The sequence below is a fragment of the Patiria miniata genome, unplaced genomic scaffold (assembly GCF_015706575.1).
Source record: "Patiria miniata isolate m_02_andy unplaced genomic scaffold, ASM1570657v1 HiC_scaffold_7, whole genome shotgun sequence".
In the NCBI taxonomy this organism is placed as follows: domain Eukaryota; kingdom Metazoa; phylum Echinodermata; class Asteroidea; order Valvatida; family Asterinidae; genus Patiria; species Patiria miniata.
Window position 1 is genome coordinate 45,582,395 of NW_024037074.1, and position 15,185 is coordinate 45,597,579.

The 15,185-nt window shown below is 43.9% G+C and overlaps 3 protein-coding genes across 3 annotated transcripts; all 3 read right to left on the minus strand.

Annotated features, from left to right (window-relative positions):
- Nucleotides 1–1,358: 1,358 nt before the first annotated feature.
- LOC119718744 (alpha-1D adrenergic receptor-like) lies at nucleotides 1,359–4,099 on the minus strand. Its single transcript, XM_038188146.1, has one exon. The coding sequence runs from the start codon at nucleotides 2,555–2,557 to the stop codon at nucleotides 1,502–1,504; it is 1,056 nt and encodes a 351-aa protein (XP_038044074.1). The 5' UTR covers nucleotides 2,558–4,099; the 3' UTR covers nucleotides 1,359–1,501.
- A 2,538-nt stretch (nucleotides 4,100–6,637) lies between these two features.
- LOC119718745 (melatonin receptor type 1B-B-like) lies at nucleotides 6,638–9,116 on the minus strand. Its single transcript, XM_038188147.1, has one exon. The coding sequence runs from the start codon at nucleotides 8,089–8,091 to the stop codon at nucleotides 7,078–7,080; it is 1,014 nt and encodes a 337-aa protein (XP_038044075.1). The 5' UTR covers nucleotides 8,092–9,116; the 3' UTR covers nucleotides 6,638–7,077.
- A 271-nt stretch (nucleotides 9,117–9,387) lies between these two features.
- Nucleotides 9,388–14,235, minus strand: LOC119744295 (NACHT, LRR and PYD domains-containing protein 3-like). The gene is made up of 3 exons (XM_038220164.1): nucleotides 14,043–14,235; nucleotides 12,603–12,881; nucleotides 9,388–12,506 (listed from the first exon to the last, which is right to left on the minus strand). Exons 1-3 carry the CDS (start codon nucleotides 14,044–14,046, stop codon nucleotides 10,006–10,008), a joined length of 2,784 nt encoding a protein of 927 aa, XP_038076092.1. The 5' UTR covers nucleotides 14,047–14,235; the 3' UTR covers nucleotides 9,388–10,005.
- Nucleotides 14,236–15,185: the final 950 nt, after the last annotated feature.

Below are 15,185 nucleotides of genomic sequence, written 5' to 3' on the forward strand. Positions count from 1 at the left end.
ATAATTCTGATTTAAAACCAAAAGATGACGTGCAATTATCGGGTGTTATTAGTGTGGCATTAATCAACATAAGATTTTTTGTATGAATGCGTCGGCATTTTTGTTCAAACATGAAAAGTAAATTCGCACATACAGCAATAGGCATTTACAGCGTGCAGCGAAAAAGATTAAACATAATGCCGCTTTTCAATACGACACTTCTACTATGTCAAATGCTATTCATATACACAAATCAATGAAAACACTAAACAGATAATTTCACATGATATAACTTCAATGTAACAATGTGCAAAGACACGAGTTGTAAATTTTGTTATTTGTAATCCACAGTTGTGCCAGCAAGAAAAAAACACCCTTTGTTTTCTACACTGATTCTCTTTTCCTCAACTTCCAGCCAAAGGCAATTTTTTTTTTCCACGCAAACTATTTTTTTTATCGAAGTGACAAACAGTTATTATTTGTATCGCTCTGGTTCATAAGGCCTTATCTACGATAACATTTTGAATTTCTAAAATGGTGGCCTTGTTACTTTTTACATTGCAGTTGAAAACAAAAAACAACTTCGATACTGTGGCTAAGCTATTTCAACCCCGCCCAAAGTAAGAATGGACCTTTATAAAGAACATGCCTAGTCTTGAAGATGTTCGGGAACGGAACTTGGAAATATCGTATACCGCCCAAAACAAGCGGAAACGGTTTCTGTACGTCCGTGATATTAAAGTATTCTCTGAGAGGGTGAAAAGTCACAGCATTCAAGTTAAAATTCATGCGAATTATCCGAATGAATAAAAGACTAGACGATTTCGAGTGAAATTAAGGATTTGGATCCGAAACCAGAGTGGTCTTCATTCTTTATCGTCTTAGTTTTCACCTTTAAAGAAGTAGGAGATACACTGAGGATATGAAAAAGTGTCCGCAACTTTTTCTTTTCTGGTATACATACGTATTTCTGATTACGTTTGAACCTGAAATGTTTACTCTAGTGTTTGATTATGTGATTATGTGTACACATTAAGAAACCTTTAAGAACCAGAAATCATTTATAATAATACTAATTACGGGAAACGGTACCTTGTGGAGACATCCCATAGGGTTGTGCACAGTTTTTTGCCAACTTTAATGACCCTTAACCATTTCCCCCTTATCCTACCCTCACGAATATTGGTGTATTTATGTTTTAGACCCCATGCAATCAATCTAGCATGTTGTTAATGTTAAAATGTTGTCCCTAAATAGGAGTCGGGACATTAGGGAGATACCGTCTGTGCTCTCACATAATATTAACTCCTGGGTGGAGAGAAACAATGAGTGACAAAGTACCTTGCCCAAGGGCACACGCACCATGTCCCCAGGCTGGACTCAAACTACAGCCTGCAGAATTACCCGCAGACAACTCATTCAATGCCCCAGACCACGAGGCCACGGCACTCCACTCTACAACAGCCTGGCATCTTATGACTGGGGACTTCAGGCGCGTTCATTGGTTTATTGTTAAACGATGTTAACGCGTGGATGTCGATGTGCTGAAAGTCCTCTGCGAGTGCACGCGACCCTCCGGAATGTCCTTACAACGAACCATGAAGGTAAATGCTTCCTTGAAGTAAGGATGCGAGGTTGCGTAAATGGCAGGGTTCACCAACAGGTTGCAGTACAAGATGGCTATAGAGTACATGGTCAGGCGTATGCCCCATTCATACTTTTGCTGCGTCACGGCAAGAAAGTACGGACTCTGGCAGATGACATAGGCGAGGACAATGTAGGCGAGGTTCTTGGTAACAGCAATCTTCCGTTTCCACATATTCATCCGTTTGGCGCGAGCCGCACCGCTCACCTCTCCAGAGACGGTCTGGGTGTCGTACGAAAGCATCCGTCGAGACGTCTTGAGCACGTAGCGGAAAATCGAGATGTAGCAGCACATGATGATACAGAGCTGTATGGGAAAGAAGCAGATGCAGAAAGTCACGGCCAATGGGGTTGTGTACGGGTTGGCCTTAACCCAGCCACAGGCGCTGTACAAGGGCTCGTAGCCGTGCTCCCCGTAATCGGTCAAGAGAGGCACAGAGATGATGCCAAGGGGCAACGCCCACGAGAGAGCCACCATAAAGGCGATGTTTCGGCGGGTGTAGATGCGGCGGGACGTTGAGCCTGATTTAGTGATGCCCACCCACCTGTTGACAGCTATCAGGGCCAAACTGTTGATGCTGCAGCCGTAACTGACGTGAAGAACGGCACTGGCTGTCACGCAAATCCAAGGAGCTTGTGGTAGAGGCCAGCCATTTTCGCCCAACACGGCAACTGCCTCCCACGGCAAAAAGAAGCAGGATATCAAGTCACTCGTACTGAGGCTTACCACGAACACATTGGTGACCGTGCGCAGTCGCCTCGATAACACGACTGCTGCAATGACGAACGTGTTACCGGCTACTCCAATGATGGATACCATTATATACAAGGCAGCAAACATTTGCCTTTCACCATAGGTTCTGTATAATCGGAATGGTTCTTGCGTGCTCAGCGAGGGCCAAAGGGTTCCATTAAGAGCTGTTGCTTTCTCCATACTTCCAGCGACTGCACTGTGCTAATTTACAGAACACGGACTATCAGAGTCATCGCTCAGGTCCAACACTTAAGCGCGAATTACCCTGATTGAAGGCCATCCTCGGCCGTGTTCAATATTAGAAAGTGTCTTAAAATGAAACCAAGCCGATGGAGTGATCGCTGCGTCGTTGTCTCACTGCAAAGACAGCTTTCGTTGTGAAAACTGTAGATATCGGTTGTATGTTCAAACGCGTATATTAATTCTCTGTCAACATATTATGACTTAACTATTTGTTATCTACCGATGACAGTTATGTCGGTACCGACTCCCAGTAAAGCTCAGCGAACAATGGTGATGCTTTGCTATGCCATACACGTCCTCTTGCCATTGGCCACGGACCTCGTTGACTGCTGACAATAGCCGGGGGCGGACTAAATTATCAAATTTAACTTATTTTTTTCTCTTTTGTGCACGAAATTGAATTAAATACATTAGCGCCAGGTGTCACGTGAATTGGCCGTTGGGAGGTACGGTGAAACACTTTATGAAATGCTCATGTTTACCACGCAAGCAGGATGTTACCTGCGCAATACCTTGATGAAAATAACCAGGCACCATTTAACAAACACGGCATCGTCACGACACAGTACAGTCTCATTCCCTTAATGCTCCATTTGTTACCGTAAAAGCATCGGATAAAATTGTCAACACGAGTTAGCGAAACCCATTCATTTATCTAAAGCCATACCGCGTAAAAATGGCGACCGCGTAACGATGACATGTTTATAGGCTGAGTATCAGCCTATAAAGTCTAGCCAAAGTAATAAGCGTACATCGAAGTGCATTGAGGGTGTCAAGGGATGGACGTAATGCATGTGAATGCTTTCTATTCGGAAGATTTGGCAAGCTCACATATAACAAAAATTTAAGCAGCACAAAATCCTCAAAACAAAAATCATAATTATTAAGCCTATGCAGATAAGCAGGTATAAATTTTAGGCCTTTATAGGTGAGTCAAAAAGAAAGTGACCCAAATTCATGATTTTTTTAATTCTAAAACAGCAATCAAAATTGTAAACACAGATAAAGTGTATGTAAAATAGAGCACGTTCTTCAACACATCTAAACAAAAATAGAATTACTGAAATTTATACTGAAATTATTGATTATACACGTTTTACTAAACGTAATTTTATAGCTGTCCTTGGAACGCCATCGGAAGCAAATTCGATCCAAAATATTTAATATGACCCCAAAAGCAGTGTTCCATGTAATTGCTGAAGTATGTCTCGCCAAACAATTCCATATGTATTTTACGTCTGTTCATATTAATGATGACAAATATGCGCGTGATTAGTGGCGGATACAGAGGGGGGCGGGGTGGACCTAATTTTTAAAGAATTTTTTTCAGTAAATATGTAAATTTTTCAGTGTATATATAAAAGCCTTTGTTAGAATGACATGAACCCAATAAAATAGAAAACCCATGAGCTCCAAAACCACTACAACGCACCGTGAAAATCCAGTAAGCATAATAATGTTCAGTTGCGAAGAGCACCGTGGGAGATGGGTACAACCCCCCCCCCCCTTTTACGGATTTTACGGAGGCCAAATGTCCGAAGAAAATAAACCAGGTCAATCTTTCGGCGCGAAAGTGCGAGTGCGCCCCCCCCCCCCACCCTATACGTCATAGTGATACAAATATCTCATAATCCCTGGGTTACGAAAAATGTCTCGTCTTCGTGGTGAATCTCCCGTGGGAAAACTTTGTAAGACTAGACCCGCGATAAAGGCCGCGAACATTTGCAAAATGCAAGGTAACAACATCCCAGATCAGACTTGTTTTTTTTTTATATTATCCGGGCAACATGTCATGCATGAGATGCTACGGTGTTAAATGAATCAGACGATGTCTGCAGCGGAGGATGGATGACGCATTACCATCAGTGCATCATTAATTGGATTCTCAAATTACGAACATAACAGAAAATGCTAATAGTTCCTGTGTGTTTTGTTGGAGAAACAGCCTCCTTCAGATTTAGTTGAAGCAAAAATGGAAGGAAAATAATGTTTTAAAGATGGATAAACAGATCGAAGCGCGTATGTCGCAGTGTCATGCAGTATTCTTAAACAGCATGTAATGTATTTTATTTTAATGCAATCCTTGAAAGCCCATCTTTGTATCCCGTTTAAGCCTAGGACCTTTATTTTGTTCTTCTTGAAATAAAAAAATAAAATTAAAATTGGCTTTTTCAACAATACATTTTAGGTTTGTCAGCGGCTTCTGTTTATAGCACTTCAATTTCGAGTGGGCGTTTTCAAAATGGGCCCTAAAATACAATGACATCGCATACACACTCGCATTTGTCATCTACTATGAGTATTTTGCATGCAAATCAACATCAATATTGAGTGGGCAGTTTACATGCGGAGAAATAAAATGTCATGCAAATAATTCATATTTCTATCAACGTTCATACGATGCATTACCATGCACGATGCGGATGTATAATGCACAAGATGATGAATATTAGAGAGATTGACTTGACACACACACAGAAGAAAAAAAGGTAAAAGCCACGGCATTGCTGGGTTTCCTGGGAAACCTGTAGCTGCACTAGGTGACTTAATAAATTACAAATTATTTGCGGGGAAAAATGAGCGTAAATAGAATTAAAGTGAGAATTAACGGTTACCCCCCTTCCCCCAATGATTTGTAAAGAGTGGCCTTTTTTAAGAAGTGCCATTTCTTTTCTGAACAAGTGCCTTTTTTAAAAAGAAGTTTTGCCCTTTTTTGTGCCATCGGCCGTTCCGGTGGCTTTTTTTTTTCATTTTTAATTCACGCATGTATTGCCCTGAAAAACACCAAATAGGCCCATTGTCCGTTTGTGTTCATAAGCATCTGTTTTGAACAGCCCCCCCCCCCCCCACACTTTTTGATTTTACGGAGGCCAAGTGTCCGAGGAAAAAAAACCTGTCTACATTTTACCACGGATATGCAAGTGCCCCTTTCAAGAAATGTTTAACACCCCCCCCAAAAAAAAATGACCGTGCTACGCCACTGTGACAGCCCTTTTCAGAGAGCAGTAGGCGCCCAAAATCGAAAACAACGCCTTCAAATAAAATAAAACAAAACAAATTAAAAATCCATTAGAAGGCAAAAAATCAATGTTTTTTAAGTGCACGGGGCACGAATTGAAAAGTAACATAAAACATTCAAACCAAACCCTGCCCCTCAATTTGACAACCACTTATGCCTTATTAGTACCATAAAAAAATACAAAAAAATGCTAGGTAGACAGCATGTCTGAGCTAAGCTGTCTGTTGTGGGCACAGATAATTGACAGCACAGACCTACATGCCTTGTCTCCAGATGACTGACAATACAGGGCGGTTCATAATTTTTAAAAATCCACTTTTGACAGCAGTTTTCACCTATTAAAAACAAAATATTTTTAACTTTAGATTAGTAGTCGTTGAAGTACTTGCCTTTAAGCATAAGCCTTAGCAGAACCCCAGCAAATCTACGAATGAGCTACGAATCTCCAAGAATATGTACGAATAGCCACGAATAGCACTACTTATAAACACGTTTGTCATACGGATGTCTCACGGTCGCACTACGGATTTACTTTCATGACGTTTTACCACGGAAGTTTTGAGCAGTTTAAAACTTCCGTAGCCCCTCCTCGAATACCCAAGGAAGATGAAGGATAACGACGGAGGTACTGAGGATGCATACGGTACTCCCACGGTTTATCGCGAATTTCTAACCGAGGAGATCCGTAGCTCGAAAGCGTAAATGTGTGATTGGAGTTTTAGTGAAAATTGCTGTCAACAGTGGATTTTCTTTATGTTGAACCACCCTGTAAACCAATCCGGGCACGCTGTCAATTTTATCACGAAGCTTTATTTCAATGGCGAAGGCATTGCGCTAGCCTTTTTTGTTGTTGTTGTTGATATAATCCGTCACGGGGCAGTTGCCAACTTTAAATGTAATTCGTATTTGCACCATTCATCTCATCCATCAATTAATCCTGAAAGCTATCATTTCTTCAAAATACAATTATTATTTAAAACAAAATGTTGGCCTGTGTTTTACGTGAGGCGACCCAAAACAATTCTTCTTGCAGTTCAAATACATATACAGTCGCCAAAAGTCTGGTGTTGGAACTGTTGCCACGTGCACTAGCTGGGGTATAAGAAGGCAACAGAAGAAGAGACGATTGAGAAATGTTTCTCTTGGATGACGGGAGGACATGTGCAGACACAATGTTGTGTTGTCAGGAATGGATTGACTAGTGCAAGGCGAGATAAAATGTTAAAATTGCGACCCTTCTCTATCAAAACTACGAAGAAGGTGCATTTATATCTACAGTAAGTTGAAGCGTGGTTAAAGAGGATGCTAGCTAGTGGCACATTCGTGAACTTATAGCCTTAAAAAATACTGGTAACAGTCAAACTTGGTGGTGACAATAGAAAGGAGTATATGAGGTGAATGCACCAAGTCTAGTCGATCTTGGTCTGTTGGAGAATGACTATTTGCGCCGAAACATGTGGTTGAAAGTTTCCTTGAAGTCAGGGTGGGAAACTGCGTATATAACAGGGTTGACGGAGCTGTTGAAGAAGAGTATAGCGGCACCGTACATGGTCATACGGATGCCCCACGCGAGTGACTGTCGGCTGATGGCAATGACGAATGGGAGTTGGCAGATGACGAATGCCGATACAATGTAGACGAGATTCTTGGTGACGGCAATCTGCCTCTTCCAGAGCCTCCTACGAAACACCCGCTCCGGAGTGCAGACCGCGCCGGAAACACTATGGATCTCCAGCCGAGCCATGGTCCGGGACTTCTTGCGCACGTACCGGAAAACCGACGTGTAACACAACAAGAGAATCAGGAACTGAATCGGGGAAAAACACATGCTGAAAACGAAACAGTAAGCCACCGAGTACGAGTTTGACCTCACGAAGCCACAGACACTGTACAGAGGTTCGTATCCAAGTTCACCGAAATCGGACACCAGGGGTATCAGGACGAGGCTCAGGGGGAAGGCCCAGGAAAAGACTAACATGAAGGCGATGTTCCGGCGGGTGTAGATGCGACGTGTAGTGGCTTTCGATTTAGTTATACCGATCCACCGATTCAGGGCTATGAGGGTCAGGTTGTTAAAACTGCTACCGTAGCTGAGACAAAGGACTGCAGTGCTGGTCACACATATCCACTCAGTTCTTGGCGACGGCCAGGCCCCTTCGCCTAACAAGGCAACTGCCTCCCAAGGCAGGAATATGCTTGAGAGCAAGTCGCTTACACTCAGGTTCGTCACAAAGACGTTGGTCACCGTACGAAGCTTCTTCGACTTGAACATAGCCAGAATGACCAAACAGTTCCCGACAGCCCCTGCCACGGCGGAAATGATGCACAAAGATGCGATGATTTGTCTTTCGTAATAATATAGGTAGGCTATGTGTGTTTCCTCGTCAGACGTATTAACAGATGACCCTAAATCCTTGTCGGTCGAGTTCGACATGACATAAAGATTGCACATCCGGCAAAACTGCCAAATTGGAAACAAAAATGAATATCCGATATGAGTGAATCAAACAAGCACTTGTCTCGCTTGATGGGTTTGTCCGAATTAGGCAGTTTAATTGTTTCTGTTCTCGCCAACGAGATTGAAACTTCCGGAATTGATTTCCCAATTTAATTCTTTCGCTTCTGTTTCCTCCAAGAGAATAGCACAACAAGAAAGAACCAGTACGTCTACAATACGTTAAGGCTTCATTTGCATTATGAAACCTCGCATTGGACGACTGTATGTACAGACGTCCCATAATACAGTAGGCCTTCGTGGAACATAAATGGCATGCATGGCTAAAATCCACTCTGGAATTGCTGAACAGGATGAGAAAAGCCCGACAAACGACCGCGAATTTAATAGAATTTTGACAGTTCCCATTTGTCTCCGGTCCTAAATGATCCTACGATTGCTCTGATGATGCAACGGACTGTTCATATCGACACAACAATGTGACGCTGTTTCAACAAAGGTGTTTGGACTTTAGCAGAAAATATTGAGGTTAATATTTTATTGTGTAGCGCGAGCATTTACGTACATTGCCCCGCTTCCATGTGTGTCCGCCATCCTTATTGGATTTCTTGGAGTCAGGCAGCTCCAAAACTACAAAACTATGTGCATATACTTCTAAAATTATATCCGGTAATGAAGATTTACGAGTCTTTGGTTCAAAAACCAATATTGTGCAAAGATAAACTATCGGTTAATGAAAAGCAGATCACAGTTTACATTTGCAATACCTTGTCTATTATTTTTTTTTCTCTGAAACGTTCGTTCTTTAATTGTAATTATTAGAAAATGACCCTTTCGTGTTTAAACTTAAGGCAAAACTGGGAGATACGCCTCAGCCATTGAGTGTTGAGACGTTTGAGGCGAAATTGGAATGCACCCCCATTTTGGAATGTGAACATCATTTCTCGACGTAACAAAATGAGTTTATAGTGGAGTGCTGAGTGGAATGCTGTGTGGACAAGGGCATTGGATTCGTGGTCTGCGGGTAATGCTGCAGGTTGTGGGTTCGAGTCCAGCCGGGGTCATGGTGCGTGCGCCCTTGAGCAAGGCACTTTGTCACTCATTGCTTCTCCCCACCCAGGAGTAAATGGGTACCTGTGAGGGCAGAGATAGTTATTGTGATTGAATAAGCTTCCTTGCGCCTAACAGACTGCATCTAGCTGTATACTCCCCAGGGAGCTGAGATGGTATTTGGAATGTTTCATGGGCCCAATGATCAGGGGTAATAATGATGTAGCGCCTTGAGGACCAATATACTGGTGGATATGTGCGCTTTATAAACACCCACTATTATTCATACACGAGGACAAATATCTCCTTCCTTTTTGTCAGACTATTAAATGACTAACACATTTAAATTCATACTGGTTAACATTTGCCCCAAAACTTTTAAAATGAAGAAAAGGCCTACAGTGCGACTCGCTGTGGATCACATGAAGGAGAAAGTAGGCCACATATGTATTTACAGACTTGAGGGCACAAAGGCAATGATGCATAAGTCTTTTGATAAAAGAAACGAGACCTGCACATGGGTAAAAGGGCACCCAAAATCTGCGCAAAGGAGTTGTCATAAATTACGGTCGTGTGCAATGCCAGATTGAGAAGATGTTCGACTTCATGTGCATCAAATCAATTTTGTGAGATTCAAAAGCTTAGGCAGTACGGTGGGCCACAATTTTCCTTTCGCTTTCTGAATGTCACGGGTTTGTTTTCTTTGTTTTCCGTGTTTTGATTTTATTGAGAGAACAATGAATTTGCGTTGTTGTTTGTGTTGCCAACTGTGAAGTGCCGCAAGCTAAGTGATAGACCCTCTTCAACTTGATCCAAATATCTTAACAGTACTGGTTACTGTAACAACATCAATTATCTGGTCTATAGGTCATACGTCCAGCCGAACACGTCATAGCTGAGGACGAGGTATGTGTTAGTGAGGACCTTCATGCAAATCATGCACTTGATGTTCTCGATGTTGTCGAAGCTGTTATACAGAAGATGGAGTTTCCTCAGGTTCTCTGCACTAGGCAGTAACAGCGACAAACTGTGGGCGTCACTTTCCTGCAAGCCACAGTAATCAAGATGCAACGTGTCCAGGTGGGGAACCACAGGGACTAGGAGGTCAACTCGGCCGTGCATGTTGTTGTAGCTGAGGCTTAGCCGTTTGAGGCTTGTCGCTGCCGAGAGGACGTTGGCGAGGGACTCAGCGTCGTCTTCCTGGATGTCACAATTAGACAAATCTAACCTTTCTAGGGATGAGACAAAACACACCAATGCGTGCAACGAGCCGTTCAGACTATTGCCGGACAAATTGAGCACCTTCATGCTGCTAGCTGCTGTCAGCATATCAAATAACCCACTGGTGTCCGCTGTAAGAAGCCCAGCATTGGACAAACACAGGGACTTGACTGTCCGAACGTGAGGTTGTAGGGCACCGACCCAACCGTGCATGTCTACACCTAGTAGGTGAACGTGCGTCATATTAGCCTGCTTTGCTAAAAATCGAGGCACCAACGAACTACTATGACCGGACGCCTGGACGGCAGGGCTGTCAAAGAAGTACACTGTCGTCAGCTGTCTCAGACGAGGGATCTTTACGGATGCCTCTTCTGGAGTGGTATCCTTCGCACCCCTGTGGCAAATCAAATCCTGAACATGCGGTGTGTGGCTGAGCATACTCATCACGAGACCCATTTCTGTTGAAGACTCGCATGCAACACTCAACTTTCTCACTTGAGACAGGCATCCAACGTTTTGGAGGAAGCAGTTGGCCGCTAGGAGATGCTCACCTTTGAGGAGAGGAAACGATGTCACATCTGAAAGGAAGCTCTTCAAATGCTTGGACTTTGCTTCAAATGCAAGTATCAGCCTGAGGCGCTGAGACTGACCTCTCTCAAAATATAAGCTTCGTTTCTGAAGTTTCTTCACATGGTGGAGGACCAGCTTTGCCGCTCTCGTGCTTTTCCCGCAGCAAAATCGGAGAAGGTACTCCATGTTACCTACTGTGTCGACGGTGACGCTTGCGAGGTATTTCTTGAACTGTTTCTTGCTGGTCTTGGCTAGCTCCGCCAAGTAGGAGGCTGCACAGAGCTCTTGAAAACTTTTGTGCAGGAATGTGACTTTTGACTCAACCTCTAAACCATCAGGCACAATGTCCTGAACCAACAGACCAATGTCGCATCCCTCAGCAATATCCTCCTGGGAGAATTCATATTCGGAGAAAACAAGTTTCTCTCCGCCGCTGCGTAGTAATCCCTCGAGTGCTACTTGTCCTAGTCTGTTCATGAGCTGATGTGGTACTTGGCTCCTCTGATTTTGCTTTGAAGGAGCACCATGTTTGGCGGCTTGGTGCATGAGAAGAGTTTGGATGACATTCTCGTAGAGCTTAGTCAATCTCTTTGGCAGCGTGGACTGGGACGCAAATACAAGACACATCATGAGAAGCAGCAGGGGAATCGCGGCTAGATGGCGGAGAGTAGCCGAGGATTCCATCTCGGTTATGAGCTGCGTTTGGTCTTGTGCACTGGCAAAGTACTTCTTCACATAGCTGTCTCTCTCCCTGGATCCAAAACCTGTGGTTTCAACTTTGGCAAAATGAGGATAGCTTTTGAGGAGCTGGTGAGCCCTGTGATGTCTACTCGTGACAATGACACAGCAACGCCTCAGTATCCTACCCGTCAGCAAATCTTTCAAGACGTTGTCCCCCTCCTCAAAAACACTCGCCGGTATCTCGTCAAGACCGTCCAAGAGAAAGAGAATCTCCTCTTGTCGAGTCTCGATGAAGTTCTTCAGACCAACTTTTGACACCTTAGTATCCCGAGCAAGAATTTGCCGACTGATGCTATCCACGATGCTCTTGTCATGAGTCATTTGGTTGACTTTGAGAGGAAACAACAAAGTGAATTTGGAGAATGCTGACCGAGACTTAGACTCTTGGTTGTTATCTGACTTTGCTGCCTCAGCTTCTAACTGAGATGACTCGTCTCCTGATTCTTCAAGACTTGACCAATCGTATGTGATCTTTTTGATGACCGTCGTCTTCCCAGAACCAGGCCTACCCTTCAACAATACCCTGTACTTTCCAGCACCGTCTAGCCCCACCAGATCCTCGTGAGATCCCAGGCGAACCTTCTTTTTCTGATCTATCTTTTCACACCTCTCCATGGTACGCTCCTTCGAAGCGCTTGCTGATGTTGAAGGCTGCCCGCAGGGTGGATCATTTTCTTCAATAAGGTTCATATCAACATAAATTCCGCTCATATCTCTTACCCAAGCCGGAAACACGGGATGCGTTGGTACTTTGCAGGTTGTATTTAGATAATGCTCAGCCAGCTCAGCGCGGAGGGCCCTTATTTCAAAGGCGCTTGGACTGTTTGCTTCTGTTGAACAAAATCAATAAAAGAGGAAGCAATTGAAGATAAAGGTTCGGGGAGTTCTAAATTAGTTCTGAATGATTTTTTTTTGTATAGACTCACTCTGATTGACCAGTAATTCCTCAGCCAGGTCGGTGCGGCCAACTTTCTTCAGGCCCTCAGCAAGGATGCCAAAGGAGTCGTCGTCTTGCCCTAGCGTCCTCCGCCACGTAACAAGCATCTCCATGATCTGGTTGACGGTGTTAAGAGGATTGTCAGCCTTGATGACGTCTATTCTGGCCGCGGTCAGGCCCAGGCGTCTGGCCAGCTTTAGCCAGTCCTTGCCAAGCTTGTCGGCCAAAGCCGACAAAGTGAAGTCATCCAGGGGCTCCTTGGAAGGATCTTGTTGTAATAAATGCAAAAGCGTGAAACTCCACGATTAGGCTAGCTGTTTTGGGGTGGTTTTTTTTTAGAAAGAGGCATTATTCGTGAACGAGAGAGGGCGCTGTTAACAGATGAGAATGTGGTTATCAATGTAAATTTACACACTGCTAAGCCAAAAAAACCCAAAATGCAGTTTGACTGTCTTTAATGTTAATTTGATTGAAGTAATAATTTGACCACTGCGTCTAATCAACAAACGGGATTTCTTGAAGGGTTGCTACACGTACCAATAATATGACGTCATGACAGCACCCTCATTCGCTGAGAAAATTCACCAGATTTGAAATGTGCTCCACTTTTGTCAACTCGCAGCACCAATATTTGCTCTGCCGTACATGTGACGTCACAAATTAATTTGCTTTCAGACAATTCCGCCATCACTCACATTACATTAATATAGGCTGTGGGGTCACTTTGACGTGACCTCTCAATTTGAAATTTTGAACAAGCTGAATCAAACCCGTTTGTGTCCCATTTAGCTCTACTTTAAATTTTCGTTTTGCCGTTTATAAGAGGAATATAACCACCCCCCCCCCCAAAAAAAAAATGGCAAAAGCTGGATCCACCACATTCATGGGTTTAATTTTGGCTGTATACTGTGGCTGTATGGTGACCTGGCTGTTAAAGCCTACGTACAGTCGACCAGTGTACGCCTAGCTGTATGAGCATTTTGGAATAAGATTCCATCCACAAAGTAGTTCTGCTAACATACCCATAAGTCATGTTGGCCTATACATCAACCAGCACGCACATATCTTAGCCTTATGTGCGTATTTGTAGTACAGCGGAACCAGGGTGGGGGGGGGTGCGCAGCCGGCAGCCCCCTCTTGTTAACTACTTTTTTATTGCCAGTTTGTTTTTCTTTCTAGAATATTTTTAGGCTGTACATCTTGTCTTTTCCCCCTGTTTTAAATTTTGTCAACTGCTTATTTATTCATTTCACAGACAGAAATGTTCACCCACAGGTAAATAATAAACGCTCCGCTTGTAGGTTCGGGTTTCGCTTCCAGTTTTAGCCGGCCCTGACCCCGCCCTTCCTTTTCCCGCCATGCTTGTCGCCTCTGGTAGCTAAGGCTGTGGTTGAACTTCGCTGTAGTGTTAGCATAATCATGCACTTACCCATTATTGCCCGCGACTGATGATCCTCTGGTCTTACTCCTAATGAATACTATTAATGGGAGAATCCCGTGTCATTTTAGGCGTATCAGATACCAATTAATAAATCATGATGACCTTCAGCACAACACTCAACAGGCTTTTATAGCCGTCATCAAAACTCCATTTTATTTCCGTGTTGCAGTGCACGCAGTGCACGTATACGTTGGATGATTAAATTTAAAGTTGCTAAAAAAAACTCCTCTATATGACCTTACAGGAAATACAGCCGGTACGACGTTCTTCCGCGTTTGGTTTTCCTGAGTGGTGCTTCTGCTTCTGTGGTTATAACGCATAGGTCAGTGTGGCGGAGGTGATTATATTTTGTAACGAGCTTTTTAGACCAGCTCATCCATGTTTATTTGATTCAGTTTCTCTTTGAAAGATTTGATGTTAGGTTGAGCCCTAACGTCTGGTGGCCAGTGGTGGGAAGATGTTCCATTCGCGAGTTGTCCGGGGGTGCAACAATCATGAAATTTATACCGAAGCTTAAAGTGACCATCCGGGTTTAGAGTCCGCGTTTCTCAGTTGATAATTTTTCTAGGAAGTTGAGTTAAGACGTACGTCTTTCCCCGATACTCGTACAGGCATGATGGGAAGACGTCGGTCTGATACCGTCAGAGTGCAGGGGTAGCAAGCTCATTGTAATGAGGGGGGGGGGGGGGCAGTGGCTGAAGTGTATACACGGTGGGTTTTTTCCGCGGACACAGGCTTGGCCTCTTCAAATCAAATAGTGTGGTGGGGGCGCGCGGTACCGTCAATCGACGGGGGCGCTGGTCAAACCCTAGACTTGAAATCAAGTCTGTAATGAGTGGTTTTAATCGCGTCCGCCGCGCGCGACTGCCAAGCTCTGTGCCGGGGGTACGACATACCGCATATGCTGTCCTAGTAGCCGGGACGCTACGTACATTTTCGACCCCATGCGTGTGCGATCCCATGCGTGTACTGCATTACAGACTTGAATAACTCGTTGTCAGTTTGTGCACAGGCAATGAGACTTGCTACCAAAATTGGACGGAGCAGTCTGATTGGTTAAGAATCAAGAAAATATGAATATTCAACAGGCATCTCTTAGCCGATGCGTTTTGGCTTGCACGACGCGACGAC